This window comes from Mixophyes fleayi, chromosome 3 (assembly GCF_038048845.1).
Source record: "Mixophyes fleayi isolate aMixFle1 chromosome 3, aMixFle1.hap1, whole genome shotgun sequence".
Taxonomy (NCBI): Eukaryota; Metazoa; Chordata; class Amphibia; order Anura; family Limnodynastidae; genus Mixophyes; species Mixophyes fleayi.
Window position 1 is genome coordinate 57685787 of NC_134404.1, and position 16775 is coordinate 57702561.

General features: G+C 39.8%; 1 protein-coding gene across 1 annotated transcript; it reads right to left on the minus strand.

Annotated features, from left to right (window-relative positions):
- Positions 1–2592: 2592 nt before the first annotated feature.
- On the minus strand, positions 2593–14034 carry LOC142142643 (C-C motif chemokine 12-like). Its single transcript, XM_075200510.1, has 3 exons — positions 13872–14034; positions 6227–6341; positions 2593–4543 (listed from the first exon to the last, which is right to left on the minus strand). The coding sequence occupies exons 1-3, from the start codon at positions 13936–13938 to the stop codon at positions 4264–4266; spliced, it is 462 nt and encodes a 153-aa protein (XP_075056611.1). The 5' UTR covers positions 13939–14034; the 3' UTR covers positions 2593–4263.
- Between the last annotated feature and the right edge of the window lie 2741 nt (positions 14035–16775).

Here is a 16775-nt window from a genome sequence, read left to right on the forward strand (position 1 = left end):
GTGTGGTTACTCTGCATCTTCTCCAGTGACTGCAAATAGTCGCAGAGATACTATCGTTACCATAGTAATTTGTGGTCAGGAAGTTCACAGTAGCATAAAGCACTTTATTACTGCTTTTTAAACGTACAACCATGCTGACTACCGGACAGTAAATTCATTCCAATTAGTTTTATTAATGGTAGATGAATATGGAGGTAACTCTGTGCTCTTTAAATTGTAATAAATGAAGCCTAGAGATAATTATTTGAATAGAGTTATAATAGGAAGTCTGATTGTGCTGACTGTTGTTCGGCATTCACAAGTCGCAAAATGGAAAAGTTTAATTTATGGAAGGGTTGGTCCCTATTATGAAATGTATTCATGCGGTGTCCCCCTTGTGGTGAATGATGGGCAATGCAGCACGGAGGATATTAAACCACACAGGAGTACATACTCTTATAGGAGTTTACAGCACCACAAAATGACCTGTTTTTAAACCAGGGTAGATGGCTGACATCTCTGCTTATACGTCTATATTAACCACTAACTGCTACTGATGAGTACTTACTTGTATACGTTTTACTGCATAGTGGACCATAGTTACGTGGATATTGCAGGTATTAATATGAATGGATGATGATCGGTGTGTTGAGGTAATAGGCTTCAGAGATATCAATGAAAGTGTAACCATAGCGGGCAAATTATCACAAAAACTGCAGTCTGGAATAACATAAACTTAGAAAGATCCTTATTCGTTTAACTTTTTCTGCCACATTTAGGGGCATTTTCAATTGTTTACTTTTTCCGCCTCGGAAAAAGTAAAGTATTACGGTAATACTAAGCAAGATATTTAGCTCGCAGCTCCCTGAGTCGCGAGCTGAAATCCAGCATGAAAAGTACCGTAACAACAGTATTTACGCGCACTACTACCGTAATGACGGTAATAGTGCGCAGGGGGCGTTACTTTAGGCAGTAACGCCAACAATTAAATATGCCCCTTGGAATTTAACCCTATCTGGTTTCTTTCTACTTCCATATAATTTATAGAACAACAAAAAAGAAAAATAACAGCCACCTTTCATCCAACATAAATACAAGTGTGGAGTTTGTATGTTCTCCCTGTGTTTGCGTGGGATTCCTCTGGGTGCTCCGGTTTCCTCCCACACTCAAAAAACATATTAGTAGGTTAATTGGCTGCTATTAAAATTGACCCTAGTCTCTCTCTCTCTGTCTGTATATGGTGTATGTTAGGGAATTTAGACTGTAAGCTCCAATGGGGCAGGGACTGATGTGAGTAAGTTCTCTGTACAGCGCTGCGGAATCAGTGGCGCTATATAAATAAATAGTGATGATGATGACATAAGACATGTAAGGTACTTTACATTGCATCATTTCTGACATTAGCCAGACTTTCGAGAACATGTCGCTGATGTAAGCAAGTGGTTTGCAGAACTTACTTGTACTAGACTGTGCTGGAAACAGCTGTTTACCTGTTTGTTTGGAGAAGTAATACTTGAAAGCTATAGGTATGTATAATTAGCTAAGAGAATTGAAATGGATAGACCAGTGTGGTCAAACATCCGGTTGACTCTACATCTGGTGATTGAACCTGGCAGCATGGGACGGTGAATTGAAGTGGTTACATGCGCCCCCAATGAGAGAAATCTAGACACAATCGGATTAATGTGATACCATCAGTTTAGGATCACTGATTATATCTGCAAACAGATGGAGAGAGGACATAATGAAATACAGTGCCTCACAAGCCATTTATCAAAGACCTAAAGACTGACACTCTCTGTATTAAGCAGACCAGCCAATCTAGCAAAATAAAAGGATTTAGCTTGTACGTCATGGTTTTCTGCCATTTTGTAATAAACTTACCATCTAATGGCATCCGTCTAAATGACATTTATTCTATAATTGCATATGTAATGTCTTGCAAACACTGTGCACCATCCTAACGTGGCAACTGTGTTTTACATTTTTTAGACAGGGGACGTCAGACCAGTTAAACACTAGACAATGAAGTGTCTCCGTATGTATTAGGGAAACACATTAATCACAGACTAACCTTGGTTCCTTGGGGGAAAAGCCTCAAGACCAGTTTGAATGAGAAATATACTGACAGCCCCACTATAGTACCTTCCTGGTCCTGTGACAGTAAGATCTGTGTGATGTTCATTACAGCAGATACACCCTGACCTGCCATTTACTGATTCCTCCTGGTATGAATAAAGTATATATCCTAATGTATATTATAGAAATTATATCTGATTTCTATCCTACATTCAAGGTGTCCTTTACTCCAAGTATAAAGAAGCTGGACCAAAGGACCAACTGGCAACAACAAGTAAATAAGTTTCAACTTTATAACGTTTTTTTGTAATATTTTTTGATTTTCAAATTATTTCTGTGTAAATATGGATCAATAGCACCGATCTCCATTCATTAAAGTGGCTGTAAACTGTAGGTCAACACTCCTCAGATTGCTGGGGAGCAGATTCTGCAACACGGTGAGATAGCATCATGATATAAACCATTCGTTTATCATATTAGTAGAAAAATAATTTATTATAATATTTACATAAAACTATAAACATTATATAAAATGTATAAATGCATGGATTGGATTCAGTTTTCTTTGTGGGTGGGTGAAATCACAGTGTGACAAGCAGGGATTGAATACATTGCAATAGTTACCATGAGACACAACACGCCCCCCCTGGGAAGTGACAGATTGTAAGGGGGCTGTTATTACCGCACTTGCAACAGACATATAGTTTCAGCATTATGACATCATTGCGATGACATGTTCACACAACCTAAGGAGCAGGTTAATGTATGACTGAATGGCACAGAACAACATAGTAATGGAACATCTGTACTTTGGACTAAACGAGTTGCAAAATGCTCTTAGAACCACCAAAAAAGTAGTGTACCGCACCTGCACCTATCATCTGCTGCTGCTTGACAGCTTACTGTACAAGGTAATTTACCTTCATCAGTTTTATGTCGTTATGCAGCGGCCAAATTGTAAATTTAGAAGTGGCGGTAGGGAAAGTGTAATGGGAATGTAAGTGAATGGAATTTGATAGGTTTACAATGAAGGCAGTAGAAGTGGCGGCGTGGCATACCACTGTATACACCCCACTTCTACCACTGTTGCTATGAAATACTTAAACAGGGCAAGGATAAAATCTCTAAAAGGACGGTATCCACATGTAAAATGCACAGTAGAATGGCAGCATTAAAAGCCATCATAGGCACAAACAGGATTTTCATGGGTGTCTTTGCACTCTTATACCACATTATTGGTATCTGTTGGTGCAGTGGTTAGCACTGATGTCTTGCAAAAAAGTAAATATGTGCATTGTAAAATAAATAAACACAGTATAAAATAAAGTGCTCTGCAGCTTCACCTGCTGGTCACACACAGTATTATTTTTTTTATTTTTTTTTTAAACTTTCTTAGCATATTTTGGACAAAGTTCCTTGCTTTTTGTGGTTATAATATACCTGATTTAAATTAATCTTTGAGACTCATTACTTATGTCTGATGTATGTTGTCTATAGCAATATTTGAAGACGTAAAACATCCTTAATTACATAAAACATTTCTGGACTAGTATAAACTAATGCAGAAGCTCCTTTAGCAGCAAAGTGGAGAATTCTCCTCTAACTTCTAGCGTTTGCAATAGATGGGCGATGTACCAATATAATAGCAATCTGCAAATACCAAAGGGTATATTTACTAAACTGCTGGTTTGAAAAAGTGGAGATGTTGCCTATAACAACCAATCAGATTCTAGTTATAATTTATTTTGTACATTCTACTAAATGGCAGCTAGAATCTGATTGGTTGCTATAGGCAACATCTCCACTTTTTCAAACCTGCAGATTAGTAAATATACCCCCAAGTGTGTGTCAGTCAGTTAATCAATGGGAAGCAGCAGTTTCCCAAAGAGATCCCTTGCAGCCATCCTGCCTAGGGCAGTAACTAGGGCTGTTTGATAGGGGCGACCGCCCAGGGTGCAACGCTGAAGGAGGGCGCAATTTAGGAATATTTTAGGCTAATTTGGTTAAAATTGAGGGCTAGGGGGGCGACATTTGTCTTCCTCGCCCTGGGCGCTAGAATTCTAAGTTACGGCTCTGATCCTGCCTACATTTAAATTAACCTATTTCAATTATTTGATATACTTGGAACAGCTAACAATAAATGAGCTGTAAAGAGTGTCTCTATCATCATATTTGTTCTTTTATTTTCATCAATATGTGTCATTCTCAGGGCACCAGAGCGGGTGTCCTGGTTGTTTTGCTTTGCTGACTCTTCGTTTTCTGTTTTCCATCTACAGTTTTTATAGATCTTTTTCTGTTGTTGGTTGCTGGTTTCTTCATTGTATTCTTGTTCTTGGTTGCTGGTTTCTTCATTGTATTCTTTTTCTTGGTTGCTGGCTTCTTCATTGATGGGTTCTTGGCTCTCTTGTCCAGTTCAGCAATAGCTCTTTTCACCCAATCCATTGTGGGGTCTGCACATAGCTCTTTATTTTGTTTTGTTTCAAACCTAGATAAAATAATACATAAATACACATAAAGAGGTGGCCCTCAGTTATGTTCTCTTATCAGATGTAATTACTTCATGTTATCAGTCAAAATAGTTCCTGGTATTTTTTTAAGCTGAACTTGTAAAAAACAAAACATTACTATTGTTGTTGCTGCAAAATGGTACCAGGAACAAAATGAGCATAAATCTGGGTAGTCTTAGCAATTTAACGGTAAGTTACTAAACTTACATAAAGAATTCTATTCTATGCACTGTTGGTTTGATCCGCAGTCTTTCTAAGATGGGTTGAATGGTGAAGCTGACTGGACTAAGAAGGTGATGCATAGTCCCAGAGACAGTTTGTTTCCCTCCCTTAACCAGGGGCAAACGCAGGATTTGTAGAGGGGGGGTTTCCACACCACGCCGCCAGTGGGCGTGACCAGAATGCATGGGGGCGTGGCTAAAATTTTAGACGGTGCTTGGTTGCTCTCCAACTCTTCCTATCCCCTTAATATACATGGGCAAAGCTGCATGGACTACTGTTAGGTGCACGCAGCTCTCCCTTTTCAAGCAGAGGTGTGTGAGGCAAGGGCAGGGTCCAGCCACCTCAATTATACAGTTCCCCAGGCTTGGAGGGGGGTTTCCAGGCACTAGTTTACCCCCCTCGGTTTGCATATATTAACCTTAATATGGCATGCATGCTGAGTACATACAGGTTACAGAACCAGCCAGCAAGGTGATAGCCTTCAGAATGCTGGGTGACCCTGAAACCTCCATATAATTAGTGTCCATGCCAAGGGGAGTATCTGAGCTGAAAACACAAACAGGACTCTACTCTCCAACAAACAACACTGTGACTCCTCTTAGTATGCCCCCAATTGAGGAGATTAGGAGGCTGCTAAGGCTGTACAATGTGACTGGAGCTGTGCAATGTGGCATGAAAGTAATTGGTATAGTGTTGGGGCACTGCTGATTATAATGTGTGTATAGCTAAAGGTCGATTATAGGAGGAGGCCCCAAAACTGCAGCCTTGCCTAGGGCTCACTGTATCCAGTTGTAAACATACATAATATTTATAAGTAGGGTTTAATAATTGTATCTTCTTCAGTAAAGCATATACGTATAATTCATTTTCCACAGAGGACCTCATTCTTTTTCGCATTTGACCATACATGCCAACTTTCAACATTTCTTACCCCCGACTTCTTCCAGTGGAGAAGTCGGGGATAGGAGGGGGCGTGGTGATGTTGGGGGGGGGGGCTTAATGACTCAATTAAGCCCCGCCATTCAATGCTGTGAATTTTGGCGAATCCAGGAGGTTTGCCTTGTCTTCTGGGAGGACACCCCAAAATTTGGGAGCCTCCAGGGAGAGTAGGCAAGTATTCATTTGAGTCTAGTAACATGAGTGGGGGCTGTCATCTTGTTTCCTCAGCTGAGGTGACAGGAAGTACAACGTCAGCCTAGAAGCAAGCCAGTCTAGAAAATGATGGGATACTTATTTCTCTATACTAAGCAAATGTACACACCTCCTCAACATGGTTAGTCCAGTGAGTACTGTTTTAGAATCAATAATGTTTAATTAAAAAGTTCCTTTTAACAAGTATTTAACAGTTATATTGCTTCTAGATTAAAGAATCTTACAGCATGTGTTACATTCAGCAGAAAATGGCACACATTTTAACTGATAACTATTATGATACTCACAATACTGCTTCTATAGGGATGGTTTTCTGGATGTAACTCTTCAGCCGGGAGACAGGAACTTCTGTTTTTTGTAACTTCAAACATGTTTTCTTGTCGACAGCAATAATTCCCAATCCTAAGAGTTAGAGAATACATTAGAAGAGTAAGGTATAGTAATCATTATTACTATTAAGGTGAGGTAAGTTACTTGTCAGCGGGTCTTAGTGGATATTAGAAGTCACTGAGGAGATCCATGACCAGATAAAAGGATGTATCTTTTAGAGCATTGGAAACAACTTTAAAATCTAAAAATAGGCCATGTTTCTGCACCTTATGATACCTTACCTAATATCCAGGCGCTGCCTCTTCTTCATGATCAGTGAACTAAGAGAGAGGAAGAACTGTGCAGGGGGCATGATGCCACATGTAATCTTTACCATAAAAGTGGAACTACATGTCCCATAATGCACCATGCTAGTTCTCCCGCCTCTCTCTCCCACTGTGATCACAGATCATGAAGAGATATAGTTAACACCTGTTGTTCTCCAAAAAAATCTTTACTGAGCAGCAGCAGTCACATATGGAGGCTTAAAGGTACACATTGATGCATGGGGCTAAAGAAATAGTATGGTGCATCCTGGGATATGTATGGTGAGGACTACCTGTGGTGATATGGTGAAGACTACATGTCCCATGATTCCTCACACACAGCTTCTGCTGAGAAATTAAGCATCATTATGGGCTCACTCCAAAATGTCTCTTATAGGCTGCTGAGGTGAGTCTCACCACCCCCCCCCAGAGTAAAATTTGCCAGACAGCCTTTGAAAACACGCATTCTACCCAAAATAAGCTGACATACAGTCACCACTACATACATGTCCACATAATGATCTAATATATAAATGCTTAGTGGCGTCTGTCTGTCTGTGTGTGTGTGGGAAAAAAAAACAAGTTGCAGCGCCACCTACTGGGCAGAGTTATACACTGACCTACTAAATTCTTAGTGTGTGTGGGAAAAAAAATTCAAAAAGGGCTGAAATTTGGTAGGGCTTAAACTCATTTTCGTGAGGTAATTTTACCTCATGAACACACATGTGTAGAGGCGTGCGTTAGTGTGTGTGTGTGTGTGTGTGTGTGTGTGTGTGTGTGGAAAAAACTATTTTCTCAGAAAGGGCTCATCCAATTGACCTGAAATTTGGTATACTGACATTATTTATCAAAAAAATTAGAATAGTCAAGTCAGTTAACTTCCATCATCCCCCCTTTCCCCCGTGGGAGGGGTAGTAAAGGCTAAATTTACGAGTTGAGGGGTCAAACTCATTTTCGTGAGGTAATTTTACCTCATGAACACACATTAAAAAGGGCGCTTGCATCAGGAAGTAACGATCTTCCCCTGAGGAGGCCTGGGCTAGGTCCAAATGCATGACAAGAACCTTTTTAAGACCTTAAGTATCTTGATTTGACTAGAATGCATGAGTATCATGCACGGGTTAACTTGTACATATATATATATATCCACCAGCACAACATGCCAGTTTGATTTTTACAAAGTGTTAAAATAGGTAGTGCGTGATTAAGAAGTATAAATAATAATGTGTATGTGTCACCATGTGCCAATGTGCATTGATGATAATATATGGGGTTATTAACATTTATGGTAACGTGTGGCACTGTGTGCTTTATTTTAACGTTCAGCAGTGGGTGTGTTACTAATGTATTTTTGGTTTTTTTCCTATTGTTCTCATTTATAAACTTGGTTTGTTATGGTCCCAAAAATAGTGATAATGGTGGGGGGGGGGGGGGGGGTTTGATTACGGTAAAAAAATGATTTTTCTAAATGAAAAAGGTTAAGCAATTTTTTTTCACAGAAGTCATCTTGACCACATTTTTTGTCTAATGTGAAATCCATGTTAGAGATTACAGTAAAACCCAAACATAATGACGATCAAACTTTTGGTTTTACAAAAAATCACCTTTACAGACTTTATATAGTGTATGGAGTAAAAAAAATCTTTCACCTCTTCAGTCATTTTATAAAATAACTCCCTAGGAGAATTGTTACAAATGTTGATGTAAGTTTTCTATTAATATTAGGCTGTTCATTGAATAATGCAATGAACTCCATGGGCCTAAGTCATTACAGAGAGCAAAGCATAAAAAAGGAGTAACTTTGCACCCGGGCAAAACCATGTTGCTTTGGAGGGGGAGGTAAATTTAAAATGTGGGGACAGATTTATAGTTGGGATAGGGCATGTCTTAGATCAACTTTAAATTTCAGTGCAAAAATAAAGCTATCAAGTATTTGTGTGCTAGATGAAAAAGCAGCCAGTATTAATTTATATCCAAAATAATAAATTCATTTGCACCCCTTGCATTGTAGCATGGTTTATCCCGGAAAACATTTACTCCTTTTTTTGCCTTACTTTCCTTAATGACTCAGGCCCATCATGTTTTCTCTTGCTGTCAGTTGCCTTGTTTCGTAGCACTTTCTCCATGCAAATGTCACACTTCTTATAGACACATCAGTCCCACGTATTTAACTCATAAACTCTTATTAACCACAAGTGATGTTTTGCAATGTACTAGAAGGGCATGTGGCTAGATGCATGTCTTTTGAAAGTTCACATTTGTATAGCAGTAATATTCATTTCAGAAAAGCTGTATGTGTATACATGAACCTAGCCCATATCTGTACTTTTAAAGCCCACATATGTCATTTAACCATCGCAGTGGGCTTTGTAAATTCCATCTTTTAGACCATATGTGAAATGCTGCTGTTTTTTTCAGCCTACACATGAGAGGCAAGCGTAGACTGTGGCTTTATCACACATTGTGTCGCTATATATACAATGGAATTTTAGTGTATATATGATATGATACATCAAATTAGGTGTCATTTTACCAAGTTGGATGTATGACCTTCATATAATGGCGCATTTGACGCAACAATCTTCCTACAACAAGACAAGTAGAGGCTGGCTGGGCAGGGGGGCATCTGCCCACTGGCCGGACCCATAGTGGGCTACCTTGGGCTGGGCCACTGGCTACCAGCATTTTTTCCCTTTAAAATGTTTCTAATAGGGTGCTGATCCAAGTCTTGCCTCCCAGGCTAAAATTTGCCAGCCAGCCCTTGAAGACAAGAGCCTCATATCATCATTATTTATTTATATAGCACCAACATATTCCGTAGCGCTTTACAATTTGGGACAAACATAGTAAACTAATAAACTGGGTAAAACAGACAATCACTACTGTCTAGTCGGAGAACCTTGTTCCTTCTATCATCAAACTTGCAGTCTGCGGTTTCCAGCTTGACCCAATCCCCCTTCTCACATCATGTCCCTGTCACATACAGTCCTGTCCTCATTTACACGCTCACACGCGTGAACGGGTCACTGCCTCCCACAAGATCAGCACATACATCTCCTGAAATATTCTTTGCAGCTGTGAACATCTCATTGATCTGATTGGACACAGATTGTTTAACTGAGAACATCCAGGTAACCAGGAGATGAAGATGCAGGTGATGTAACACTAATGCATAAGACATCATTATGAACGAGGCATTATTAATATCAGTAGATGTACGTATCTATAACTATTTGAACCAGCATTAAATGGATTAAAGAATGTTGGTATATCTATAAATACAAATGGATTTCAAACGGTTTAGTAAATCACTGCTTGTTGCTTCATAAGGGATATCCTGAAATCTTTCACCGTTACTAACTCTTGAGTCATGTAGGAAGAATCACTTCCTCTATCACAAGTCATCAGCGCTGAATCAGATTCCTGACACACTCCAGGCAACACACTGAGATTTCAGAAAGTGAAAACATGAACATGTGTATAACACTGTCAATGTAACGTACTAATGTCTTTCTTCTATGGATATAATCTTCACCCCTGACAACACATTAAGGAGTGTGAGCACACACTAGTAACATTATATACACTTTTAAACCTAGGGCGCTATTTGTTATCAATGTTACAATTGTAATTTATCCTTGAATTTGAACCACTCTGTGGGCACAAGTTCACAGTCTTTCTGCAAAAGAGCTCTGCCTCACTTTATAACTTATATTGCTCCAGTAATTCCTCCAGCTGGACTCACACTATCTAGGCAGGAGGTGGTCAATCTCAGCTCTCAAGAGCTACCATCAGATCATATTTTCAGGATGTCACTAATCATGAACAGGTGAGTTATCCCATTTTTCTGGGTCAGTCATGATTCCACCTATTTCTACAGGAAGAAATCCTGAAAACATGACCTGTTTGTAACTTTTAAGGCATGGGTATGACCCCCTTTGATCCAGGCTAAAGACACTATTACCAGTTAATTAGCCATAATACTAAGCACCTTATGTTTGCAGCTTAGTGAAACATTATAGGCAAATGAGACCACCGGAGAAAACCAATAGTAAATATCAGCTGCAGTTCCAATGGTAGAAATAAGATGAAATGGTGCACGTTGTATCCATCCATACCAAATAGCAATTAGCTTTTAAGGGTCATCTTTAAATATAAATTTAAGTGATATAATTTTGATGAATAGTGTCCCTTTAAATGAGTGCTTTTTATCTTCAGTCATCACACTCCCCCTAACAGGTCATGTTTTCAGGATTTCTTTGAAATACACAGGTGATTTAAGAGTCAGCACCCAATCCAGTTTTAAAGATTTCCTATCACTTCCTATTGCAAGAAAAGATCTCCAGTGCAGCTGGGTGATGCTGACCTCCCTGGTGATGCGGCTGACATTGCTAAGAGGAGTCTAACCGCAAGTCTGGGATCAAACTGTATGTGTAAGACAGCTTGTCGGCTCACTAATGTGAACTGGAAGCCTAGACTTTAACTTCCAGATTCGACAATAAAAAATAGTAATAAGATTTTTTTAAAAAAAATTGAATACAGAAAAAACGAAATAACTTTATTTAGATAAAAATGGCAAATGCTTTATTTTAATAATAAAGCGTTTTTTCCTTTGCTCACCCCCGGCTAATGCCTGTCTAAGAGATTATAGCGATAGGAGGACAGTGGCAATACTTCTAACGCCACTGTCCTTTTTAAAAAAGCTTCACCATGCTTTACTTTTGTAAGCTTTGTAGGTGGCCCCCTGGCAAAGGATCTTGCCAGCGATAATTCTTACCGGCCCCATGGCTTTGAAAAATAGGAAAAAACTCTAAATCCAGTGAAAACTCCAGTTTTCTACATATTTTTTTCTTATCTCCCTTTGATAAATAGGCCCCTTAGTCTACTTGGCTGGATCAGTAATCCTGATACAATGAGCTGCTGGGGGTGCATGAGGACTGGAACACTGCTTTACATTGATGTTCTAAAGCAGTGTGTCTTAAACACATACTTGCCAACTCTCCCTGAATGTCAGGGAGACTCCCTGAAATAGGGGTGATCTCCCTCACTCACTGAAGAGTCTGGCATTCTCCCTGATGCTGAGCCAGTACAAGACGTGGTTGGCTTCACCATCTGTGGCATGATGACACAGTTCAGAAATTGTGTCCTATGTCCATGTATTGATGCCTATGGAGGTGGCCATTTTCATGGAGACCAAGATTTAATCAAAGACTGACAGGTAAGACAACATGACTTCAGTAATGGCGACAGAAATGTAAAAGACACTTCAGTCTCTAGAGATTCATTTGCTGCTTTTCTTTAACGCATAGTTGCCTACTCTCCCGGAATGTCCAGGAGACTCCCGCATTTCTGGGAGACCTCCCGGGCTCCCGGGAGAGCAGGGCAACCTCCCAGTTCTCTCCCCCACAATAGATAAGTGGTGGATGGCGGGACTTAATGACGCATATATCGAGTCATCTTAGTCCCGCCCCCTGCTGCAATTGGCCAAAATTGTGACAATCGTTTAGGGGGCAGGGCCAAAATGATGCAATTCGTCAAGCCCCGCCCCTGCACGCCCACTTCCCCTGGGATCTCCCTGAAGCCAACGAGGAAAGGTTGGCAAGTATGCTTAAACACTGCTGAATATAAGGGGAAGTTTTCCTTCCCTATTTCACCATAACATCCTCTGCAGTATATTGTACGTAACTATGGGCTAGTGGATATCCGAATAACTTGGGTGTAGCACCTGGATATTTCCACACATGTTAAAAAAGCAAACAAAAAAACAGAAGTATGAGCAGCCAACTAGTGAATGTCTCTGTGTACAAGTCTCGTCTTGTGATTTTTCATGTGAGCAACAGTCATATACACCAACAGGAGCAATAGCGCTGATTTTATTCCTAGACATCTCAATGACTATGTCTGAATACAGCAGAAAATGACTACTACAGTAATTATTGTCCTATACACTGAAATCCTGGTGAACCCAAATCAACAGGACAAATTAGAATAGGCTCCTGTAAATGTTTTACCTAATCTGAGACATAAAATAAACTCTAAGTGGAGCCCTATGTATATATCTGTACAGTACAATTCAATTCAATTTCCCCCCAAATACCGCCCCGGTAAACCTATTAACGTTAATATGGTAATTTCAACACAAATTTATGTTCGCTTCTCAGGGAGTCACAAGCAAAAAGCCGGCATTGAAATTACCATATTAACTTTAATTATGCGCACTATTACCGTAATATCGGTAATAGTGCGCAGGCCGCGTTACTTTTGACAGTAACGCGGCCAAGTGAATTGCCGCCTAAGACTATTAAACAAATAAAACATTTTTAATTAATACATTTTTCTAGCTCCGAAAAAACTAGATTCAATATTTGCAGCTGCGTGGAAAGAATTCCAGATGAAAACTCAACAATAAAACTAAAACCTTTGATCAGGATTGATTGGAACAATCTATTTTATTTTTTACATTTGTGCCCATGTTACAAACATTTATCACAGGGTTACTTTTTGATGCTTTGTTACTTTAAATACACTGCACTGTCCTAGCTCAGTACCATGTGTATGTTTATATATATATATATATATATATATATATATATAGATAGATAGATATCCTCATCATCATCATAACCATTTATTTATATAGCGCCACTAATTCCGCAGCGCTGTACAGATAACTCACTCACATCAGTCTCTGCCCATTGGAGCTTATCATCATCATCATCATCAACATTTATTTATATAGCGCCAGCAAATTCCGTAGCGCTTTACAAATAGGAACAAACATTAATAAGACAATACTGGGTAATACATACAGACAGAGAGGTAAGAGAACCCTGCTCGAAAGCTTACTATCTATAGGACAATGGGAGTTTGAAACACAAGGGCATGTGCTACATCATATTGCACAATGGACCAGCCAGACTGCAAAGGTAAAAGTACTGAGTGGGCTGTGTGTGTTGCAATGTTGGTCTAAATTTCCTAACACACACACACAGACAGAGAGAGAGAGAGAGACTAGGGACAATTTGGTCGGGAATTGAACTCATGACCCCATGCTGTGAGGCAGAAGTGCTAACCACTTAGCCACCGTGCTGCCCCAATTAATATATATATATATATATATATATATATATATATATATATATATATATATACACACATACATACATACATACATACATACATACAGATGGATAGATAGATATAAAATTGTAAAGCTCTGCGAAATCTGCTGGCGCTATTTAAATAGATGATGATGATGATAATGATTTATATTCTGCTGTTGATGGACCAGACTCACCTTGACTTAAACTTGGTAAGAGAACTAATCCAAGGAGAATCAGAGGCGGCACGGGAGGGTGCTTCATCTTTCGGCCTGGTGGAAGGAAGGACAGGGGTCTGGAAGGTACCTGGTTTTATGGTGTGAATGCTGAGGGTATGGTTTGTTCTTGGTGTTAAGTAAGAGTCTGTAGGTGGAAATATCACTTCCTTCTGATAGGTCTGTAGAAGTCCTCCCCCCTATCTGAAGCCCCCCCAGTGGAATATCTGTTGCAGTGGACAAGTACTTACAAGGTAGCAGAAACCTCAAACCTTTATTCTGTAGTGGAAAGTTACACATTCACATCCTTTCATCTTTATTTCTGGTTTTAAGTCTTCCTGTGAGAGCGCTACAGTAGAAAGTATGAATATGTTCCCCTAACCACTCAAAATAGAAAGTAGTCTTAGCTCTGGGCCCATATTTACTAAACAGTACTGTGATGTTGATATTACCTCTGACGTTTTCTAGTATAGAAAAATGTCTTGGTGTATGTGTCATATGCAGTTGATTAAACAAGTTTGTATTTAACTACAAATTGTTGTTTTTTTTATTATTATTTAATGATTTCACCACTATATAATGATTAACCAAATATGATTCTTTAAACTTAACCTACACTATATGGACAAAGGTATTTGGCCACACCTGTTAATTATTGAATTGAGGTGTTTCAATTAGACCCGTTGCCAGAGGTGTATAAAATTAAGCATCTAGACATGCAGTCTCCATTTGCAAACATTTGTGTTACAAAATGGGTCGTTCTGAAGAGCTCAGTGACTTCAAGTGAGGTACTGTGATAGGATGCCACCTTTGCAATAAGAAGGATTGTGAAATTTCAACCCTGCTGGATATTCCACAGTCAACTGTAAGTGATATTGTTAGAAAGTGGAAGCGTTTAGGGTCAACAGCAAATCAGCCATGAAGTGGAAGAACTTGTAAAATAACAGAGCAGGGTCAATGAATGCTAAGGCATATGGTGTATAAAAGTCGCCAACGCTCTGCTGATTCCATAGCAGAAGCGTTGCGTTTGTACTGGCATTAATGTAAGCACAAAAACTGTGCAGCGAGAGCTTAATGGAATGGGTTCCATAGCCGAGCAGCTGCATGCAAGACTCACATCACCAAGACCAATGCCAAGCATTGGATGGAGTGGTGTAAAGCACACTAACACTGGACTGTGGAGCAGTGGAAACGTGTTCTGTGGAGTGACGAATCACGCTTCTCTGTCTGGCAGTCAGATGAGCGAGTCTGGGTTTGGCGGATGCCCTAACTTCAACCCCATCGAACACCTTTAGGATGAACTGGAACGTAGATTGTGAACCAGGACTTCTTGTCCCACATCAGTGCCTGACCTCATAAATGCTCTACAGAATGAATGGGCACAAATTTCCACAGAAACACTCCAAGTGCCAGCATGCCGGTAAGTGCATGCTTTCACTTCTAGTGCCACAAGTTCTTGCACTATTATTCACAGTATAACTATGGTACCCACCTGCCAGGATTACCAGGAGGGACCCAGTGCTACTCAGCATTAGCTCAGTACTCTCTAGGATTGGGGGCTATGCTGGGCTGCTAGCGAATGTGAGGAGACATTGTTTTTAATTGTTTATTCACTTTTTTCCATGCAGTTTGAGCTATCTCGCCTATTAGAGCCATGTCTAAGGAAAACCTACCTTTCTTCTGGCACTTAGATGTGCGGTTCTACAAACCACAGCAGAATAAATCGCATGGTTTATATACTTGAAAGAAAGTTGGGATGGCAGTTTCAAAATCTGCAACCTTCAGTGCGTTTTGGCCAATAGTAATCTCACAGCTTCCAAACCACACAAAATTGACAAAAAAAACTCTATTAAATGCCTCCCTAAGGCTCATTTACTGAAATTGCATTTATGTGCAAAATGTAAACTAAACCACAGCAATCAGACACTTGACTTCATTGTTTAATGTGCAGCTAAAAGCTAATTGCTGATTGGTTTTGCACTGAACAAATGAAGTTAATGTTAATCTGAGACAGCTTTTCAAAAACAGAAATCCTTACTCTATTTACCCCATTACTTTACAGCTGGTACATACACTATAATGGGTACAAACATAATGTATTTAAGGCAACACAAAACAGATATGTATTCATTCACAAACATCAAACTGTTAAAATGACAGGAGCCTGAACAGGTTTCCTAAATTAAAGGCTGATTCTGTCACAAAGCACCCTACCCAATTCCCCCCCCCCCCTCATGTTCCTCAAAATACTCCATCCCTAATTATATTGACCTTCTCTCACATAATGTTTCTTTGCTCATGAAATAATAGTAAACTTGGCTAAAGCCCTGTACAGTGTGAGAATATGCCCTTAACCCTGTACATGCTTCTCTACTTGCCCGACCTATCTTCCAGAAGATGCAGAGGTGTGGTAGGAAAAGAAAGTGTGGGCAGGGCTACATTGCATGACTCTCGCCATCAAGCCCAACCCACCTCAGTAAATATTGAGTGGCAGGAGCTTGATGATGGAATGTTCACCTGCTGAGCCATCTAGTGCCTTGTAACATTTCTCCAGGAGAAATGCCTGTCCTCTCAGAAGGTCAGGAGGCTAATTAGTGAAAGAGGAACGAGTAAAGAGTAAATGCATGATATTTTAGGCCAGTGGACAACCTCATTCACTCACAACGCTTTGAGCAGCATAACATTTAAATATAGCCCAGGCTATGGGTAGAAAAAGTAGTGCTGCTTTTTGTGCTGTTCGTTTGTTAAAAAGAACCCACACCATGGGCTGGCCTGGGGGCATATGGCCATGTGCCCTCAGTCCACTCCCCAAATAAACGCCTTGGGTCAGTATTTACATAGCTGCATGGCCTGCATTTGTGTAGCTATTGTTGCAGGTGTCTATGC